This window comes from Palaemon carinicauda, chromosome 2 (genome assembly GCF_036898095.1).
Source record: "Palaemon carinicauda isolate YSFRI2023 chromosome 2, ASM3689809v2, whole genome shotgun sequence".
Lineage (NCBI taxonomy): Eukaryota > Metazoa > Arthropoda > Malacostraca > Decapoda > Palaemonidae > Palaemon > Palaemon carinicauda.
Window position 1 is genome coordinate 135,436,248 of NC_090726.1, and position 23,926 is coordinate 135,460,173.

At 34.0% G+C, this 23,926-nt stretch overlaps 1 protein-coding gene across 1 annotated transcript in view; it reads left to right on the forward strand.

Moving 5' to 3' along the window:
- The window catches only part of LOC137627239 (A disintegrin and metalloproteinase with thrombospondin motifs like), a 69,243-nt gene that overhangs the window by 2,801 nt on the left and 42,516 nt on the right, over window positions 1-23,926 (forward strand). Inside the window, 1 exon segment of the mRNA XM_068358323.1 lies at window positions 9,316-9,400. Within this exon segment, the coding sequence (XP_068214424.1) occupies window positions 9,317-9,400 (84 nt within the window). The 5' untranslated portion in view covers window position 9,316.

Genomic DNA, 23,926 nt, shown 5'->3' on the forward strand with positions numbered 1-23,926 from the left:
GTAAGCAAGATTTCAACGCCTTTTTGTTGTCATTTTTTGGAAATATTTATGGTGACAATATTACTTGGCGAGTTTATGGTTTTTTTTTATTCAAAAGCAATTATACTGTGTGTATATATATATATTTATATATATATATGTATGTATATGTATATATATATATATATACAGGTATATATGTATATAAATATATATTGATATTATATACATTTATATACTATATATTTATATATGTATATATATATATATATATATATATATATATGTGTATATATATATATATATATGTGTGTGTGTATATATACATATGTGTGTGTATATATATATATATATATATATATATATTTATATATATATATTCATATATATGTGTTATATATATATTATATATATATATATATATATATATATATATATATATATATATATATGTGTATGTATAGATCAATATGTGTATGTACATACATAAATATATATTTTTGATATTCAAATTTATACATATATGTATAGCCTATATACTGTATGTGTGTATATTTCTGCACAAATATAGACTTGTATGTGTGCTTATATAATTTCTATATAGTAATAACTCTCCTTGGTAAGCTTTAGAGATATGCAGATATTAAAAGACTGCGAAGAAAACCTTTACATAATATTCTGTTCAGGATCAAGGGGTTGATCATTAAGGTCATTTGGAATCAAAATTTTCCCTAAAAACCTGTTAAGACCTAATTTGCGAAATTCAAATACCAAGTGTTTGTACATCAATTATGCAGTTTCCTTTTTGAATATTTTTGTTATTTTACGTCTTAAAACGTCGCCGAAAAAAGTTTGCAAATTATTTTCTCATTTGATAGTGTTAGACAACAGATTATACAGAAAATTTTGTAAATCTTTAGTTAGGTTATGATATGCTGTGTTGAATCTAACACTATTCAACATTATTTGATTTCGGCATAAATGAGATATTTATTGTAACTAAATACGGTTTTTAACGATTAGAAACTTCATTACAAAATAACGAAGAATAGAATTTTTTGTAATGTTAATTCACTGTTCACATTTACTAGTGATTATTTACAGTTGTTAGTGATCATTCACATTTATTTGTGTAAATGATATATTGTGATGAATACAATATTCATTTGATTTCGGCATAAATTTGACATATATTGTAACTAAATATGGGTCTTTATCAATTATAATCTTCATTACATAAAAATATATATAAAAAAACTTACAATTTCAATTCACTGTTCACATTTACTAGTGATCCAAAAATTGACGTTATACAATATTGTAAACTTTAAGAGCGTTCGGTTTTCTTGCGTCAACCCTCGTCAGTCCTTTTTGTACGCTTTCTCATAAATCTAGTGTAAAGGTTGCAGACTGATATGATATACGCTCGTTTCATTAACTCATGTTTCTGCACGCATGAGTGGTGTCATTCAATGTTTTTAGTATTGCGAATAAGTCTACAAATAATGACAGTCTTTGGCCTTGTTATAACCCAAGGACTTTTTAAAATTACTGTCGGTGTATTGAAGCGCAGATTTATAAATTACTGCTGCGAATTAGGTGTACATACATGAGTGTATACATTTTTATGAACGGTTAGAAACCGAGATATTTGTGTGGGTCCCTAGAGATTGCAAATGAAGCAGGGGAACTAAGAGAAAACGATAGATTGACAAGCTAAGAAAATTTGCGTGCATAGACTGGCGTAGAAAGACCATAAGCAGATGTGAGTTGAAGGACATGTCTTAGGCTTTTGTCTTGCAATGAACTATCAATGGCTGATAATGATATATACAGTGTATTATATATATATATATATATATATATATATGAGAAATAAAGAGATATGCATGGGCACGCAACATTAAGGAAAACTAGAAAATTATGTCCTTTTTATTCTTTGTGTGGTTAAGAAAACACGTAAGGCGATGAATCAGAGCTCTATACATGAGTGTCTAAACAGTACTTTGTGAGTACTCAACCAAATATCACGCAGATGCTGGACTTTCTCTGCAGTCTTTATCGATGTGAAGCAATTCTTTTTTTTATTGTGGGCGAGAATCTCCTGTTAATTTGAAATAAATGTTCTGTAAGATTAATGCGAAAAAAAGAAAAATACATTAAACGGCTTATTCCTACTTTTGAAGATTACATATGATCATTCTCTGTATGGTCAGAAATATGGACGTTCTCTCTCTCTCTCTCTCTCTCTCTCTCTCTCTCTCTCTCTCTCTTTCTCTCTCCTTTCATAGGATCACGACCACCTTAATTACTACAATTTCATCCCCTTCCTAATTTATCTGAAAACTCAAGTGACTATTTTCTACTGTATAGCTGATAAATATTTCCCAGCATTTTAAATACATCATATCATCTTGATTTCTCACTATCTTGTCGAAAAGTAAACAACTTAAAAATGACATTTCTACTCTACTGTTTGCCTGTACTTGCAGAGCTTTCAAAAGAATAAAAAAATACATAGAAAAAAAAAGAGAACAACTGTGTTCTATAAAAAGCTCATAACAGGGGAGTGGCTCTCGTGTTTGCATGAGATGGAACGGCAGGAATAGTAGTAGGCTATGAAGAGAAGGATCGGCTTGTATTTGGCTGTATCATGGCTTAGGGCGGAACAGGTATACTCGGCTTAGGCCTATTCCTAGGTCTCCTCCTGTCCTCTACTGCCAATATTTACTTTAACATTTTTCTTGCTGGTAAAGTATCTCTCTCTCTCTCTCTCTCTCTCTCTCTCTCTCTCTCTCTCTCTCTTCGTGCGTGCTACATTTTTTTTCATGATGAGCGCCCCATGAATGAAAGAAAGTTTTGCAAATTCCATAAGCAGTTTAGGCCTATATGGCTAAAAATAACTCATTGATAGTTAAACGATAGAGACATGATGATGATGACCAAGAATAAAGAAGTTATTGGCTCTCTCGTACAAAAATATTCGAAGGAAGAGTTTTAGGCCTTGTCTGTCGGCCTATAAGAAAATCGTGCCAAGAGGCCTCCTTCCTCATTAACAAGGTGGAGGCATTAGCCCTGGGGGCTCCACAGACTCTATGCCCCTACCCTTTCCCTCCTGGGGGGAACCGTCCCTTCCTCAGACACATATCTGGAAGAACACCGGCAAATCTTTGAAGGGACCCGGGTTTTCTGGAGTAGGCTTCCAGACCAAAGCTTTTCCGTCGTTGGGAGATGGGAGAGAGTGATAAAGAATTAGCTGGTTTTCAGCAGGTTCTATTATCGAGAAGTCCATTTAGCTCTCTCTCTCTCTCTCTCTCTCTCTCTCTCTCTCTCGTGCTGTTGTTTGTGTTTATGTATCGACGGGTTCACTGCTGAATGGAATGAAATATGAATGAAATGATCTCTCTCTCTCTCTCTCTCTCTCTCTCTCTCTCTCTTTATATATATATATATATATTATATATATGTATGTATATATATATATATATATATATAGTGTGTGTATGCGTATATAGGTAGGTTGATATGCATGTTTATACATTAATCATATATGGACAGTACTGAAAGATATATGTATATATCTATCTATCTATATATATATATATATATATATATATATATAGTGTGTGTGTGTATGCTAAATAGTAAGCCATTACAACGAATGGAATACATGTCAGTCTGTCTAAAGACTCCCAACACTTGAAGGTCGTAATAAAAAGAATCAAAGAAATTTTAGTTTTTAGTTTCATACATTTTCTTTTATTGCAAACTTTGGGGTTTTGCATTGTATCAGTGGTTGCTCGTGTCGTGATGCAAGAACTGACGAAATTGAATTATTGCACGCTCCAGAGAACAATCTCTCTCTCTCTCTCTCTCTCTCTCTCTCTCTCTCTCTCTCTCTCTCTCATTGATTCATCGCCGCGTTGAAATCTGATATCTTCCTTATTATTGCTTCTAATGTTATTAGTAAATTTTGGATTCGCAATTGCTACCTTTTTTGCATTTACATGGGATTTACAATACTATTTATGAAGGGCGTGAATGGGGTTAAATTATACATTGGCTTCTCTAAGAAAATCTTGCCAAATCATCAAATTCAATTTACGAAGATATTCTGGTTTGAGTGCAGATCATTTCTGTCACCTATTACGTAGTTCTTATTTACGTATATGGATTTACCCTTTTTTTCCTCATCAACCATAATGGTTTGCTCATTTCCTATGGGATCTTTATCTGCTCTTTTAAGATTAATACACGGCAATTCCTTTCTCACTATTTGCATGAATTGTACGATTTAATTAAATTACCAGATGTAATTCATGAATGATGGCAACTTACATCCGTAGAGTTTGATATCGCCTTTTTTAATTTTTCTTTTCTAATATATAAATTTATTTTGTCCATTTTTTATTCAATTCATTTTGTTTTGAAAGAATTTTGCATACGCTTTAAAGATCGAAGTCATAACTCATCCATGAATTAAACCTTCGAGGTAAATATAAGATGTTACGTATCGGTATTCAGAGAGAGAAGAATTTTCTCATGTACAGTACCAATTACCTTATTCTAAATATCTTTAAATAAACAAGATACATAGTTACTCTTTGATGTTAGGACAAGCCGTTGTAAAAATACAAGATAAGCGTTATAAAAATTTCCTTTGTAATATATGCGTATAAAATCATTAAAAAATATTCATGGTTTGCACGTTAGATTCTTGGGGAAGAAGTTTAGGTTTCGATGCGGTTATATTTAGATCATCATCGTTGGAATAACTCTTTTGGGACGCGATGGGATGGAGGGATATTATAGTGTCTGGGACTGGCTAAGAATACTCCTCCCTTCATTATGCGTCTGGAAAGGAATATAGACAGCAGTTTTTACAAGCTATAGAATATGATTTATGGCTGTTCGTGTTACTCCCATTTAGTCATCTGAACAGTAAATTGACCCCAATGTTTGCAAGTTTTATTATCCTCTTTTTGTAATACGCTTGTAGTAAAATTCCTGTTAATCATCTCGTTTTCTCTTGGTCTAAAGCCTTTGTATTTGTGTGCGTGATATTTAGAGCAAAGCTGGGAGACTTAAAAATTAGGCCTTAGGTCTTACTAAAGCCACTTACAAAGGGTCCCTAAAGTTAGATTTAGACTTTTGGTTATTGCTGGTTATCTTACTTTTTGCCCAACTAATGTACGCGCACTTAGTTTTGGACAGATAAACGCATTGTGACTTACGAGAACCAGAAAACGAATGGTGTATCGTAGGACGAAGATGCCTAATAAAGATGGCGTTTGCTGGACGAAATGTTTACCAGTTGTAGAATTTAATAATGGTGGAATTCATTCGATATTACAAGAATGGTTGAGATTTTAGCAACTGCAGACATTGTCCAAATTCTTGTAACTCTAAGAAAAAAATTCTTCCTTTGACAATATGAATCTCAATTAGTGGTTGAATTCTTTTGGTCATGCCAAACATTATTCAAATCGTTTTAATCCCCTAAATACTGATTGGGTTGGTTAAGAAGTAAAAGCAACTAACAAGGAAATGAGATATTAACCGCTGAAAACGTCATTGATGAAAAAAAAAACAGCCTATTTTATCAATATCCAGACGAAAAACTTTAAAGGTAACATTGTAATTTTCTATCCCTCTTGCATACTTTTAAGCTTATAGGACTGGGTATATATTGAATGGCAGCGGCAAGGAACTGTGACAGTTCCCTAGCTAGCAGGTTAATGCGCTAGGGACTGACCATATATACCTATGATCAGTGCCCGACGTCATTCTCCACCTAAGCTAGGGCCAGGGAGGACCAGAAAATGGTGGTTGAGGACTCAACAGGTAGACCTATACACTAATAAAAAACCCCAATCCTTAGCTCACAAAGATAGTGAGGTTGCAGACATTGCAAGAAAATATCCAGCTTGAGCGGGACTCGAACTCCAGTCCGGCGATCACCAGGCAGGGACTTTTCCAATAGGCCACCACAAAATTAAAGGTTTATTAATTGCAGCTCCAGCTATAGAGACTGCCGTTACCCTATACGTAGTGGAATGGTACTGCCATCTTTTAGAAGCAAGTGAATTACCATTACAGCATTTGCCACCACCGAAGGACTTCAAAATCGTGCGGTCAAGCCATTAGTGGGTAATCCCAGAACGCCCCCCCCCCACCCTACCACGCCATTAGAAGGCAATTACATTCCTATTTTGCGTTATTTACGTAAGGGACTTCTTATGGGACCCTTTCTGGGTGTATGTTTCAAGATGATGAAATTTGCATGCAGAGAAAAGATGCTTTATATTTAGCCCTCAGTTAATTTTTACAAAATATTCTTTTATTAGGATAATCAGAAAAAGATGAAATTAATTGTTTGTATCGTGTTGCTCTCTCTCTCTCTCTCTCTCTCTCTCTCTCTCTCTCTCTCTCTCTCTCTCTCTCTCTCTCTCTCTCTCTCTCTACTATATATATATATATATATATATATATATATATATATATATATTTATATATATATGATATATATATATATATATATATATATATATATATATATATATATATATATATATATATATATATATATATATATATATATGCGCGTAAGTATGACTTGTTGAAGTTAATGGCATTCGTCCTTTGATAATATTTTTTTCCCTTTTTAAATCATTATCTGGTTAGAAGAACGCAAAGCACACTACCTTGATCCATGTTACCCCGAAGAACTTTGTGACGTAGCAAGGTTAACCCCCCGGGGCTGGTAACACCCACGTCTACAGAGACACGTCCGAGTCGGTCTCAACTGCGGCTTCGAACCGATGTCCGGTTTCTTATGAAACTTGAATCTGTTCATTACCGAGAAAGTGTTGCTTCTCAATTCCATTGGGGGGGGGACGCTGGAAATAATGTCTAATTTGTTATAACATTCAGATGGAATGCTATCAATGATGCAGGTCAGAAGTGGGTGATAGTTCGATGTAAACAATAAAGTAAGGATAATACGTCAGTTCCCAAAGCATTGTCAATCATCTGTGGCGGCTTCTCTTTGATGCCGAACATGTAATCTGTAACCTTGAATTGCAAAAAAAAAAAAAAAAAAAAAAAAAAACTTTTCTTTTCGTCCTCAAACCAGTTGTAATTCATCAATCGCAAGAGATTCGAAAAGACAGAAACTATTTGACTATTTGCTTCGTGAATGCAAATATGGTGAGGTTGTTCTCTACGTCTGAAGGTCATTTTTACGGAATTATTTTGAGTTTTCACTTTAACGTGAATTTTGATGATTATAATTTAATTTTATTTATGACTCATAGTGTTGTGCAAGTGTTGGTGTTGTGCAAGGTCTGTTAATTAAACACACTTCATTTTTACAAATCTCCCATTAAAGATTAATTGGAATCTGGTAATGTCAATAAAAACGGTGATCACTTCTTAATCATTTCCATTGTATAAGAAAATGCTTAATTGGTCAAGTTGTTAACTAATCAAGAGAATGATAAAGAATAAGAGAAATAAGCTAAGAATATCCCTCATTATAAATTAAGGCATATGAATAGATAATATACATGAATAAAAGTATACCAACGTCTCCTCTCTTCTCGATATAGCTTCCATTGCATAACTACTCGCAGTTACAGAGAACATTTGATATCACTCTTATGAAGAAACATCCTCAATCTATAAAGAAAAGGTAATAGAGGCGAGACAATGTGTGGTTGAAGTATGCGTTTACGCTTCCTGTTTGCAAGATGAATGATTATGTATATGTTTCTTGATTATGTTTATGTTGACGCGAATTAATCTTAACCATTGATGGGATCTCTTTAATAATGTAAAATATTCTTACAGATAATAAAAACTACAGTAAGGGCAATACCGATGTGGTCTTTGCTTGATACTTATGTTAATGCAAACTATTACGTCCTTGGCCTTTACAGTGTAGCAATCATATTGCAAGACCCTGAAAATAGGAGAGAAAAAATGAAAAAACCGGTTCTGAGAGGGAAGATTGAAAATGGCAAATTTATGAAATTCGTATGTTGGTAAAGCCACTTCAAAGCAGGGGCGTAGGACGGACGATCTTAGCATATCACGAATTCTCTTGATATGGATGAAGTGACGAAAACAATTAGACGAAAACAGAATTTTCATCGAAGTATATGGACAAATATAGATGTCGCTTTTGGGATTTAGCATGTTGAAAACAGTAAATTAATAGGTAATTCTGACCTTCGTTGTCTAAATTACAGAAAGTAATCAAATGAGAATATCTGCGTTGCCAAACGACTGTGCGAGGTGGCTGTTTGTACAATCAGATAGGCGAGGTGAACGTAACTGAGTTTTATTCAACAAGATAACGAGCTTATATACAAACAATTGAGGGCAACAATATCACAAAAAATTAAACAATGTGAACCTTAAACAGGTTTTTCTATTATCAGTGCAGGAGAGAGCAAGAGGTAAAAAAAAGCAATAATATTACAGTGTATGGGCGTGTATGAAACACGTGCGATACACGATCAAATGAGAATACATTGTACATTTCCCGCCTTCGGAATCTAGAATGACGAAAATAGACAAACAAGAATACTACTCTCGTCCTATAACGCTGCAAAACAAGTAAAGAGAGATAAGGAGAATATACATCCGAGTAAATTGATCATTATGAGAGAGCCGGAGCAGCTAGACGTCGGGCAGACATTATATCAGTCTGTGGTCGGTGAAATGAGCGGACGGCGAAACGTGAAACGACACAAACGGGAAAAAGGCGCGCAGGTGACGACCTGTTGCTGCTGTCTTTGACATCTCTCTTGGGGTATTTGTTTTCTTTGCTTGGTTTATATTTATTCTTTGATGCTTTTTATCTCTTCTAGAGCTGGAGGGTAGCTTTGAATCTAAACAGCCAGAGATAGATTTAATTTGTCTATGAAATTATATAACTTCTGTTTCTTGATGCTGTAAAATGGATAACGTCGCAGGAGTAATTATAACTAGATTATGGTTTTGTGTGAAATTTGAGAGGAAGTGCACTGTTCTGTGGTTTTCGTAACTTCATTATATAATTATAATGCGTTTTATTCTTTTATGATAAATAAAAACACGTTTGCTAGTTGCAAAACTTCAGAGGACTTCTTACAAGGAATAATAAAACATTTTGTGGTCACATACCAGTTCGATTTTCTTTTTATTATAACGGAATTATACCATTCTAAGTTAAGAGAAAATGATAAAAACTTTATTTATATAAATGGGAATATTTCACAGATTAACATATAAAGATAAAGAACGATCACTGACATTCTTACTAACCCTCTTCCTTTTTGTGCTTTTCAGGATGAGTGCCAACGCCTGGAGAATCCTCAGGATTGCTGTAGTGTGCGCTGTCTCAATCGCATCTTACGCCCTGCCAAACTCACAGGTAAGAAGAGAAATTCGAGTTATTTCTTCCCTCCCTCATTAATAGTGAGATCTTGTTTTTGTGAGTTTTTACTCTCAATCGTATACATGTATTACCTCTAATTTTCCTAGCTTTCCTTTTTATATTTTAGCTTTTATTTTCTGCAATTCTTACTTATTCTTGAATAATTGGAAGTTTTTTCTCAATTCTATGCATTCATTAACTAGAATTCCTTTTTTTTTATTTTTAGCTTTAATTTTCTCCAATGTTTTCTTTATTCAGATAGAGCGTTTGAAAGAAAATAGAAACTTTGAAGAACTTTTTCCTATTTAGTATAGGAATCATGTGAAGTGTAATATATGTAATCTGGCTCTGCCATTTCTGTTTACATAATTATGTAAGAGAATATTGTATATTGCTATCAAATATATCATCATCAGCCATAGCTAGTCCACTGCAGAATAAAGTTCTCATACGTCTCCTTCCACTTGGTTCTATTTATGGTCTTAGCTTGTCAATCCAACGTCTTCTCTTCCTTACCCTGCTTTGTATGCAATCTTTAGGGACCCATTCTGTTGTTTATATATATATATATATATATATATATATATATATATATATATATATATATATATATATATATATATGAATGTTTTTGAAGAGCGTGTGAGACAGGAATGGAGAGAAAATACGGTTAAAGAGACCTACATTAAAAATTAATAAACCTAAACGCATCATGTCAGTTTAGGTTATCCTTAACAACATAGTACGCTTTAGTGGAATTCCTTATCCATAAAAGGCTATGGTTTTGTAAACAACGCCATCTATGAGAGTTCAGTGCACCCTCTTATTACAGCCCTATTAGATACTGCAGCTTAATAGCTTAAGTGAACATCCTCTTTTTGTTTTCACGGTTGTTGGCCTCGCTAAGTAAGGAAGCTTATTGTTATCTTTGTAATTTGATTATCGTCTTGTGGCTTGCTTTGTTAAACAGATGGTAGGAATTTTTCAGGTGTATATTAAGTATTATTTAGTAATTTGGTTGTTGTTATGATTAGTGGGTATACATACGTGTTAGGTTTATTGAATTATGCTGTTGCAGGTTTGAATTACCTGTGTATGAATATTCACACAAAACACAAACACCCACATACATAGATGCATATATGTGTGTATGTGTGTGTGTGTGTATTTTATGAATGTATATAAAGGGGCACACACTATTTTGCCAAAAAAAAAATATAGCTCTATACAGGCTTATACATCTAAGCATATTTATATATAAAATTAACAGAATTGCAAATGTCTGGAATTTATCTCGGTCATGTGTTAAGTCACCTTGAAAATCCGCTACAAAATAGAGTAATACTAATTTCCTTCCAGCGATAAGACAGGGTTGTGCTTGCGTTTCACCTTATGCGCAATTTTAGGTTAAAAGATCAAATGTTTTGACCCCCCTTGAGTCAAGTGCTCCTTCATATCCGGGTTTTCTTAACAGCTGAAGTTAAAAGTTCTTGACTGTTCATCTTCACGGGACTAGGGGTAAGGACAGGGGAAATTGGCAGGGAGAAACGTTGTTTTGATGCAGATTATCACAATATTTAGTGAAAAATTGAAAATAGGACTTCTTTCTCTGCTTTATGTTCATTTTTGTATATTCGCTAACATTCCTTTTAGACTTCTCTCGTCTATTTTATCATTCAACGAAAATAGTTTTAGAAAACTGTGTGTTTAACAAACAAGATTCTTATCAGTGTTGAATTTTGAATATTTGGAAATACCAGGTAAGTAGATCGAGAATTCGGTGCAACCATATATATATATATATATATATATATATATATATATATATATATATATATATATATATATATATATATATCATATCATTATCATCAGCCGTAACTAGATATGTCTTTCCATTAGCGTCTGTTTCTAAGTCTTTCCATGCCCGTCTATACCTTTAAATTTACTTAGCTCGTCAATCCATCGTCTTCTATTCCTTCCTCTACTTTGTTTGAAATCAATATATATATATATATATATATATATATATATATATATGTGTGTGTGTGTGTGTGTGTGTGTGTATGTGTGTGTGTGTGCATAAGAGGTTTTACGTAAACAGCCTATTCCTTACTGAATGACGCCACAGATTTTTATTATTGACTGCCCATACCTCTGCCGTGACATCATCCCTTTTTAATTCGCTATCATTATATAACGCTAAATTTAATTTGCGAAATAATGCGTTTCACATGACCATGTAATTTTAAGGTATTTTACATGCCTGGGGACGATTTATTAGCAATAGGCATCTTTATTTATCCTGGATAGAGATGGATTTATATTATTTACTTAATGGAAGTTTTAGAATTATTTCATAGTACGGATTCTCTATTAGGATGTAAACTAACTTTCTAAAAGGACAAGTAAAATAGATTCATTATTATTTTTTTTCAATATTATAGAAAATTATATCCTCGTCTGTCTTATTTATGTTAAGGCTTTTTCAGTACCATGAAAGTAAGGTTTAGTAGAATATTGAGAAACTTTCACTAACTTTCTTCTAATCTTCGCGGAAGGAATTTCTGGTCGAGAAAGTGAGAAAAGAAAGTCTTCGGCATTACGGTAAAAAGAAACAGTCCCTGGAAAACTAGATCGTTTTACATCTCCAGGCGTCACCATGGGAAGGAGTAAGAAAATGTTTAGTTTCGTATATATAAAAGATAATGGCTGTCCTTAACGTTACTTTACGAATCTTTGGCTTATTTCTGGTTCCATCTGCTCTCTAAAATTTCAAACCATTTCTTATTTCATGAATCAACATACTGAAAATTTAATAGGGTAGATTGCTGGAATTTTCATAAAGAAATAAGTCTTTTTGAAATTAATGATATTTTTAGTAATATGTTCAAGAATATGTTCTCTTTGTAGACGAAAATTCAACTGCCAGTATCCTACATGCTTAGAAGAGTGGTAGGAAGAAAAAATACTCTAGATTTTTTTTTTTTTTGCCGTCGATACTTCGTTTGTCATCTGTCTCCTGGCAACATCTTTTAGAGGTCAGCATCTAACAATGACAATGACCAAGCATCTCAAAAGATGATCCGATGCACAGGTGACAGGGCCTCCTCAAGACGTTAATTGTAGGTGCGCTTTGTATGATATAAATCCTTTTTTTTTAATCTCATTATAGGGTAAATTTTGACAAATCGGCAATTGATATAATTTCAGATCAATTTTAAATCTTTCAACTTGATAATTCCCATTAGTTATATGCACATTCTTAGCAATATTTATATTTTGATGATTAAGATTTGGATGATGGAACTTATTACTATCCTTTTTACAAAGGTTTTCCCTCAGGTAAACAAAATCTGTGTTCTTTTCTCTGCATGAACAACCTCAACTTCAGGGATGTTCTCTACTGGTTTATGACTGAATATTCTTATCTCCTTCAAAAGTAAGAATCAGAAACATTAAAAGAGTAACTTTTGAGAAGCATCTTCAAGGTTCTACGATAGCTGGAGAGGTCAGGGTCTCTGGCGGTCATATCATGTAATCAGAAAGTCTGAAAGTCAACTTTCTACGAAGGTATCTCTCTCTCTCTCTCTCTCTCTCTCTCTCTCTCTCTCTCTCTCTCTCTCTCTCTCTCTCTCTCTCTCTCTCTCTCTTGTGGGCAAAGTAACACAAGCTCGCATAAGCAAGAAATTTTATTATACACCAAGTATCCAACTCATTTATTGTTTGGATATGGTACCTTCTGTAGAGCCTGACATCACTTGAAAGCCACACACATTGCTCTGTTACTTAGGGGTTAGGGCGTATTTATTTATGCAGTATGCTGTAGTTATTGCAGTTATTAGTCTTACCTTCTGCCCATACCAAGTCACTTCTCACAGAATATGCCCATTACTTTTTGCGGCAACTAGTGCCCCAAGCGGCTGGGCTATCATGAGCCCTTGCTTACACCGTCAAACCCTTTCATTAAATGTATGTTTTCAGAATAACTTCCCACCTGAATCTCTCGTGGTGGGCCTTTTGGGTATTCTGTGCTAAAGCTATTAGAAATTAAATAAAATCTTCAAACATTTATACTCTGGATCCTATAATCGCTGAATGAGAAAAATGACATGAAGAAAAAAAAAATAGACCTTCCATGAAAAATGATCTCAAAATCCCGTATTATTGTATTCAATACTCCAACATAGCAAATATGTCAGCAAACATCCAAAAGAATAATGTCATAACGCAGGGTTTTTAGCTGTTTTGGGTATTAATCTGTAGTAATTGACTAGTATTTCTTTTACTTCTTCAATGTACCTACATAAACTACATCGAATCTGTTTTATAGCAGGTTACTGGTATATTAAACAGAAAAATTTAATGTACCTTCTGACCTTCAGCCCAGTCAGTGACTTGGGAATCAAATTCTCCTGCACGCAAACACAAAAGGAAGCTGCTTAGATGAAAAAAAAAAATCCCTTTTTGTCCATTTCTTTATAAATCTGACTCAGGTGTGAGATGATCCTTCATTTTTATCGTACCTTCTTCTCTGATCCCTCTAAGTCTCGTCTTTTATCAGGAATTATTCTGTGGCCAAGGTTAAAAGCTACTTTTTTCCGATTTCAGTCTACAAATATTAACGTTGATGAAAATTCATCAGTACATGGAATAAAAATAAAATAAAAATTTCTTAATAGTTATAGCCTCTGCTATACTTTGGAAATTACGCAGTCTAAGATGTGATATTCCGTAGACAGTGTTTTCACAGTAAATATGCATTTGGTATCGCTTGGTCATGACTACGCAGAATTATGGGTACGCGTAAATTAACGATGACTGTATAAATAAGTAAGGGAATTTAGAAGCTGAGAAGTTGATTCTTTTTTCTCTTCATCTTTGTATTATTATTATTATTATTATTATTATTATTATTATTATTATTATTATTAAAGAATGGCGTGATGAAGATTAACATAAAAAATATATATTAACTACGCTATGAGTTATTACCAAAACATCTTTATTTGACGGAGTTATAATAATTGTTCAGTAAAGGAAAATTTACATGAAGGCCTGTTTAAAAATCCAGAATTTCCAACCTTCTCATGGGTCTTGGGTTATTATAATTTAACTTCATGGTACTTCACCACCTACGATTTATCAACGAATCCATTCCATGATATATTTAAAGAATCATTTACCCTAAAGCTAAGTGACTTAAACCACTAGCAATAGTAAGATACAAGGGATCAATAGGGTAAATTTCAAGATTCCTTTTGCGTAATGATAGCGACTGGGTACCAGTTTGATCATTGGCAAGGACAGTTTTTATGAGAAACGCATAGATTTAAAAAAAAAAAATAATAATAATAATTATAATCATAATAATACATTTAAAAAAATAATAATAGGTACATAGAACACGTATTTTGTTAATAATAGGCGAAGATTGAAGATTGTAACATTTTGAAAAATATTTTCAATATGGTCGATACCTTTCTTTGGGTAGTGCAAACCTGAAAGCCTTTGTTACGCAAGCTTGTGTATAGCTGGGAGCAATCAATGCTTCAGATTTGTTTTTTACTAATTTTTTTCAGGAGCTCGATTAAGTGTTTTTCCAACTTTAAAATTTAACTTTAAGATATTTCCCGCTACATTTTTATATTTTAAGATCGCATATACTGTATATACTTAATGCCCATATGTCTCAGAAATCTAAATGTAATAATTTTTGTTAAAATGCGTATTTAAAATGTCTTCCATCACATGAAGGCTAACTGGGAGAAGAAACATTTAGTATGTTGATACAGCAAAACCTTCTTTTACCCAGTCAGTGTCACTGATAATATGTATTGACAAGTTTATAAAAGTAGTTCATTACATGGACAGCCTTCATTTTTGGGAGTAATTTTGATCCCAATTTCGATAAACATCTCGACAGTCATGCGAAGGGACATACAGATAAGAGAAGAGGAAACTAAACGACCTTGACTGAATAACATTGCAACTCATCTCTTGCTTGTAAATGGAAAAAAAAGGTCTCGCAGCATCTTTCTTATCTCAGCATCAAATCAAAGAAAAAAAATACAGGTAATTCAACAGGAAACAAGACAAGACGAAAACCATACGCAAGTTAATTCCACTCTACTTGCCATCGCTATCATGGCGTCGACCGCAAGATGGCATAAGTATTTGTTGGGAAAACAGACGTTTTTGTGATTTCACTTTCTGCTGCTGTCTGTCTCTCGTTAATTCACTCTCGTGTCCTGTAGCAGCTGTTGACTTGGACGTCACTTGTGTTATGCGAGAAAGTCTCAGCTGATGGCTGGCAGGGATGGTTACGCTTTTACTTTTCAATTGTTTAATAATGTTTTCTACAGCACGCGAATTGCTGGAGGTTAACCTAAACATATTATGTCTTCTGGCCTTCTGTTCTGTTGTTCTGTTACGTGTGCCTTAGTAGCACCTGTAGTAGAATGCGATAATACTAAATATTTGTTTGGGTGGTTCTGATTTCTAATTTTTTTTTCTTTTTTATTTTTTGGCAGGTGGCTAATATGATCAAGTTTTGTTGGTTGTATGATGATACAGTAATAGTAATGATAATGGTAATAAACTTAATATATGTACTGCCATTATTAGTAATTATTATTATTATGTTTGTTATTATTATCATCATCATCATTATTATTATTATTATTATTATTATTATTATTGCTGTTGTTGTTGTTCATTTTGTTGTTGTTGTTGTTGTCCTGGCGTAGTTTATGCTATAGCCTTAATGATGATAATAAAAATATTTTTGACGATAGTGATCAGTAAAATAATGGTTAGTAGTTAGAACGTTATGTAAACTACAGCGTATTTATCCAAAAGTCATCTCACAAAATGACGTGCAAAGATTTGGATGGAGCTGAAAGATAAACAGAAAGGCCCATCGGAAAAGTGCAGCATCATCTGCTTGGTAGTTGTTGACGGACTCTCTCTCTCTCTCTCTCTCTCTCTCTCTCTCTCTCTCTCTCTCTCTCTCTCTCTCTCTGAATTATGTGTTATCACTTATTATTTTTATTTAGAGAGTCCCTATATTTGCATTCCATTTATCGTGTATAAAAAGAAATATTGTGCATTTTAATATCGTAAACAGGTTACACCAATCCCGCTTCTTGCTAATTGTATAGACCGCCTTGCGAAATTTCTTATACTATTTACAAATGTTTTATTCTCATATTTTAAACATTTTTCCTTTTGCAATCAAAATACCATCTCATCATTTTACAGATATATTCTTCACTTTACCAGATGAGCAAAGTAACCCTTGGTCATTTCCTTCAGCTTTTTTTAAACTCTCGGTGTCCACTCACTCCGCCGCTTGACCTAGTTTGGCATGACCATTTATATAGCCCAAGGAGGAACACACGTGTGTATGCGTAAGTGCATGTACAGTACGTGTGTATTTCTGTCCGCTAGCAGCATTACCTAACAACCCCCAAGAGCAGTTTACCGTTGTTACATCACGTCTGTGTTGGTAATGGTAGTATCAAGTGAGGAACCTATAACCTTGGCCAGTTTTTCATGTGACTTGGATTTTTTGCTGATGGTATACGGTCGGCGTTTGTGCTGGGTTATATTTCAGGTCGGTGATTCGTTCCCCTTTACTTCTCCAGAGGTTTATATGGTGGGGTTTGCTGGAGCTTTGCTTGTGGGGTTTTATGTAATTTTTGTGTATTACATTTACTATATTTTACTGTTAATAGCTGTATATTTTCCTACTCTTTAACTTAGGTCGTTGATCGGAAACTCATTTAAAATTGATTTGCTTTTTTTGAAAAATATTGTTTCTGGCCTTGTGCCTTTCACAATATTAGTGTTGTTTTGAAGACAAACTATATGATTATAAATGATCATTCATTACAATCACAAAAGTGTATGCTTGACTGCCCATACTTATTAACTTGCATATTATTTTAGATTAGTATATATGCTTGTGCTATGTTATTCATTCTGCTATAATACCCTTGAAAACCCAATTGCCAAAGAAGAAAAAAAAAAAACAAGTTATATAGCAAAAATTCACATTGCTATGGCCCCATAATAGGCCATATTGCAGTAAATTCTGCATGCGAGGCTTCGTATTATGAGTCTGTTTACTATCAGAAGAAAAAAATATAGCCTTGAAACGATCCAATTTTTTTTTTTTTTTTTTTTTTTTTTTTTTTTTTAGTGGGTGGTAACCAAAGCTACGAGTGTTATACTATTAACACATACTTATGATTATTAACGTCCTACACAGAGGAAAGGGAATTCAAACTTTCAAAACTTCATTAGCAAGAAAATTCTTTGTATCATTTTCCATTACAAAACAATCACGATAAACGAAAAAGAAGAATGGTGGGTAAAGGAGAGGATTATCCAAGATAACATAATTTATAAACCTGCAAACATAACAGAACAGGTTTATATTGAAAACATAACCTAATTTGTGGTGTCGTTTCAGCAATGTAAGTTGCATAACATAAGGGAAATCTTATTCAATATAATTTTTTTTCAAGAGTGAGCAGATGGATAAAGACGTATGTCTCCCTTGAGTGACCAAGCCGATCTCGAAGCTGGACTAGTTTTTCTTTTCCTTGTTTTTAATCATACCTCAGACACCATATTTAGACAGACAGTCGGTCGACTTTGCTTCTCTTGTTTCGACCGCATTGCTGTGTGATTTTGAAGTATCTTTAAGTACATACATACGGATTTAGGAGTGTCTTTGAATATCTATTGCTATTCATACATCCATCCATCCATACATACATACATAGGGATATCAAGGTATCTTTAAATATCCACATACATACATACATACATGCATACATACATACATACATAGTATTTTGAGGTATCTTTGAATATCTATTGGCATACATACGTACATACATACAGTACTTACTTATAAATGTATTTGTGAATGTAGGCATGCATAAACTAGTTGGAGATAGAGAAATATTGAGGTTTGATATTAAATTAAGAAAAATATCTCCCTGTAGGATACTAATGGGAAATTGCAGATTTCCACTCTTAATTCTGAAACGAGTTCGACATCTAATTTTCTCAAAGAATAATGATAGTCCAAAAGAGATACACACTTACAATCTCAAGTTAGACGCCCCAGATTGACTCACCCGGCAATTCGGCCAGGTGTTAATGAAAACAATGGAAGGGAGTGTTTCGGGGAAGGAAGAACTCCCAGCTCATTAGATGCCATCAGCCTTGTGCCTTTTCAAAACAATTATCTCACAGTGGTTAGATCATTGCCACAGATTGTGGTCTGAGAAAAGCTACTGGTGGAGCGAGGGATACACACACACTCTCTCTCTCTCTCTCTCTCTCTCTCTCTCTCTCTCTCTCTCTCTCTCTCTCTCTCTCTCTCTCTCTATATATATATATATATATGTGTGTGTGAGAGAGAGAGAGAGAGAGAGAGAGAGAGGAGAGAGAGAGAGAGAGAGGGAGAGAGAGAGAGAGAGAGTTTTCGTGCTCGTTGCTTTGCTTCTTATGTATTGTGAACGTGGTAAAATAAATAGATTTTCATAGAGCGTTTGACCATTATGCCTCTTTTTATATTTAATTCTTTTTGTATTTAAGCATGCATATATGACCTGAAATTAAGCATCTATTTACTTGATATAATTATGTACGTATGTATTTATGCATCTACTCAAGGGAAATTTACGTACAATTGGCGTGATTTATTATTCGTTTAAGGCTTTCTGCATTGCTCAGTGAAGTGGAAAACATGATTACTCCATAAATATTTTCCAGCACAAAGCAGGTATTCGAATACAATATGTAGCAACCACACGAACAGTTTGTTTTACGCTGTTCTTTATTGTTTTCCTGTAACTCTACCAGATTATTCTGTATTTTCTCACGGCTTCATTGCGTCAATCCAATGTGTATTTTATTTAGTCTTGTTACGTGATACATGTGGTGCAATAACCCGTGAGCTCGACAACAATCCTTTTCAAAACATGTTGAAATCATTTTGAGACAAGCACGGTTCGCAAGAAAAGTAGAAGGGCGTATTTCTTATCGCATTACTTGAAATTCTCAGGAGTAGAACGCTGTATGCAGCTCTTGCCATTGCAGTGTCTGAATATCAGTATAGTTTTATGGGTCACCAGACTTTGTGTTTTTTCTTTCAACTCTCTTCTAATTCATAAAATATCTGCAAGATTCACTATACTCAACATAGTCCTGAAAATAATTCCTAGATGAAGACATCAAATGTGCCAATAAATGCAACATGCATAGAATATTAAAATTATCAAGGAGATTTCGACTTTGTAAGATAAAATAATCAAAATATTGAATTATTTGTCGAAACTCATAACGTACAATGTAATCATATCTATGACGTATACAAAATAATTGAGAGAATTATCCTCAAAATATGCAAAATAGATGGAATCATTCACATGGAATTTAAAAGGGCTCTAAAATTGCCAGAGAAGAGCAGTAGGATCTGTTCTGTTTTGATCTGGAGATCCTTTTGTTCATGAGAATCCTTTGGAAACTGGGACATCCTAGATCTATCCCAGGTATAAATGGGGCGTTTCTCGACGAATGACCTTGTCTTCTTGCACTTGGAGAAGTGCCAAGATGCTCAAGACCTTGAGATGCACCCTTAAACCCTCTTCATAGGTGTAATTTGGTTCGTTTGTTATTTGTAAGTAACTATGTATGGCGTCCCTTTCAAAAGGGACCTTAAGAAAATGAAAGTAAAAAGGTCCACCTTGCCCTCCCCCTCTTGGGGCCAGGATGATTTTTGGGATGCATTCATCACAGTACGAAACGGAATGCAGTGCAAGTGATGGTCGCAAAAAGTGGTCGAGCCAGTCTTGCAAATTAGGGCAGACGACGGCATCCACCTTGTGGCTGAGAGACCCCCGCCAACCCCCCCTTCTCCTTCCCCAGGACCACATGCTATGCACTCCTCTATCATGAAGTTTCAAGCATTGAAGTGCTGTATTCTTATCTCCTTTACGATCGTCGCTTGTTGCGCTTTTCCGTATCAAATTACATTCAATTTCAGACTACGAACACCCTTTTCTCTTATTGCTCTTTGTTCTCGTAATTCACCACTATGCTATTTTTTGTTGTTGTTGTTGTTGTTGTGAGGATCGTATCTCCATATGTTTTGATGCAGTTTGTCGATATATATATATATATATATATATATATATATATATATATATATATATATATATATATATATAATTTGGTGTCCATTAACTTCTGGGATATAAAGTTTATGGTTCGGAATCAGAATGACATTAAGTACGGAGGGATTGCGTATCAGTGCCGCGTGAGTCATCGCAGTTCATTACTATTCTAAAATATAGGTTTTTTAACTAAACATTTTAAGCCACTTCACTAATGCTGCCCCTAGAGCACAACGTGCTCTTTGGCATTTGCTATATGTCAGCCACTTGCGCTATAAAAGATTAATTTTCATCGTTCCAGTTATTATGAAACGTATTTTCATAGATGTAATATTTAATTGCGTGGAATGTACATTACCCCTTATTTTCAGGAGCTAATGTCAATGTGAACCCTAACATTTAATAATGAAATTCCCAGCATTATAAGAATTCATCCGCAGTTCTTGCTTGAAATTGTAACTTTCACTCTAAGAGTCATGGAGGAAACGAATTTATGCAATGTTCAACGGTCCGGTAGCCTCACTGAAAGCAAAAGTACAGAAATTACCAGAAATCACTTGATGAGATATATGATTTGCTGGACAGGAAATCGCTTCGGAGATAGTAAACGAAGATTGCTTTCGGCTATTATCGAAGGTTTTCAGATTATAAATCATGACATCTTGTTGGAAGTGACGTCAGAATCCATTTACTTTCGGACCTCAACACCCCGATCCTTGTGTGTTTACTTCTACTAGAGCCATCTGTTGGCTTGACCCAGTACCCGATATTGTTTGGGCCGTTGTGCGTACGCTCAATTGCTGTTGCAGCTCCGGACTGTTCAAAAAGTTCTATATCAATTATATTTTCCTGAGTTTTTTTTTTATATAATTTAAAGTAATTTTTTTGCAGTATTCCTTCTAGATCCGTAGAATACTCAAATTTTCCAAAAAAAAAATCGTAATCATCCTTAATATTATAGAAAACTGGGAGAAATTATCAGTAAAGCCTAAACTGTATTTCCTTGTTATCTTTTAAATACTGTCAATCATACGACAAATGGCGCAAATAAATGACAACTCATCTGAACACTAGCGTATACCTGTCTTCTGGATGACAGATAGACTATTCTGGTATACTGTATCAACAATTGACTTGTTTACTATGTGCTATTGCATGAATCAATGCATAAATGATTATTAACTTACGCTTTAGTGAATTAGGTAATCAATTTTTATATCAATCAATATTCTTGATAACATTGATTTTACATTCCCAGAATTCCAAGTCATATTTTCACATGTTCTTACTTGCTGAAAAATCCGTAAGGAGCTTGCAAGCTGATTTACCTTTCAAAAGTAAGAACTGAAAGTACTTACGTTATTTTTGAGAAAAAAAAATTGCCTTTGTATTACTCTGGGAATGCGAATTTATACTTTCTTCTAATCATGAACGAGAGTTGCGTAATTTCGAAATGGATCCCAGTTCTATCGAAAGCAGTTGAGTTGAGATAGTGAAGGATTTGTCGTCACAATTGCACCCATCGTTCAGTGTAGTTCCCGATTTTATATTTACCGCAAATGAGACCCCGTTGATTTCCTTGTCAGTTATACAATGAAAACAACTCAATCTTCTGGAATACAATTTTTATCAACACAATTTTCAAAAGTTCCTTGCTCGTCATCAGCAGTTTTGATACTGTCGATTTTTTATCTGAAGTTAGTTTTCGGTTATAGGAAAACAGGAAGTTAGTAAAATTAAAAGAAAAATAATCTCCAACTTTTGCATGAATTAGCTAAATTAGCTATTACTCTCTAGCAATAATCAGAGATAACAAGGTAGGTCTTACCTCTATCAAACTCAGGATTATCAAGTGGAAGCCGAAAAGTAACTACTTACATTACCATGGATGATAACATTCTTGCTTGTAAAAAGATAAGAAAACGAACACGAATTATCATATGTAATTCAATCGTTTTATGCTTGCACACACAAACACACACACACACACACACACACATATATATATATATATATATATATATATATATATATATATATATATATATATATATATGTATATGTATATATATATATAGAGAGAGAGAGAGAGAGAGAGAGAGAGAGAGAGAGAGAGAGAGAGAGAGAGAGAGAGAGAGAGAGAGAGAGAGAGAGAGGTAAGTATTGATTCAGATATACTTTAAAACACGAAAATATATATTTATAATCAATTATGCGTGTTTGAGTCTATTTGTATATAGAAATCGGTGATGTCCATACTTCCGGAAAAGTCTTATATAGCAATAAGTTTTGTTACGTTGTATAGATAACATCAGCCGTTATGTAAGGAAATTATTAAATCCGTAAAGTTAAGGAATGAATAAACGTTGCCTTGATTAAAACGTATCGAGTGAAAAGGAATTCCTACACAAAAGACATTTATTTCCTAAAAGAAATAATCTTATTAAGGAAGCCATGTAGAGAAGAGGGAGACCTTTCATCCGTGATATCCAAAGGATGGGAGTCCATTCATTTGCGATATCCTAGAGATTGGCTAAAGCTTTTAAGCGGTATGCAAATTGCATCATTGTTCAGGTGTCATGGCTCATGGGAACCCACTCCGTACTGTATTTTGGGGGTGGGGGTGGGGCTGGGGTTGATTTCAGCATCCTTGATTTAATTTGGCATTGTTGACCCTTTCTGCTGCGCCAACCAACAAGCTGTTTGTGGGGTCAGGATCTCTTCATTTCTTCCTCTTCCTTGGTTGAAATAGGAGACATAGTCGTTTCTTCGTTTATTTCTGTCGTTTGTCTTAGTGTTTCAAACAAGGTTCCTTTCTAACTTTTTTCTTCTTTTCCAGACTTTTTCGTCGGTTAGTCATCTCTGGATTAGAGCCTTCGTAAACGTTTCTTATAGAAGCTTTTCCTTACGTATTTATTTATCATTTTTTTTCTTAGTTTTCTTGTTTTTATATTTCTGGAAAGTCATTATTCCAAAGAGATTGGTCTTCTTCATTTACGTGTTTTTGTTCCAAGAATCTGACTTCTTGTTCGTTTGACAGTTTACTACATATGATTATTGGTGATTAACGCCTTACTTTCATAATTAGAGAACAAATTTGAAACATTCACCAAAAATACGAGCAATTCTCTTAACAGCTACCCACGTTGAAACAGTTGTTTACAAATGGAATTTAAAGATTGAAATTCAATAAAAAACTTAATAATCCTTTTTACAAAAGCCCATTAATTATAGGGCCTAATAGTATATGGACTTGGCAAGCAAAAAATCACCTAAAATTTTTTAAATAATAGGAGATACGCTGTGTGATTAACTTGCATTATTG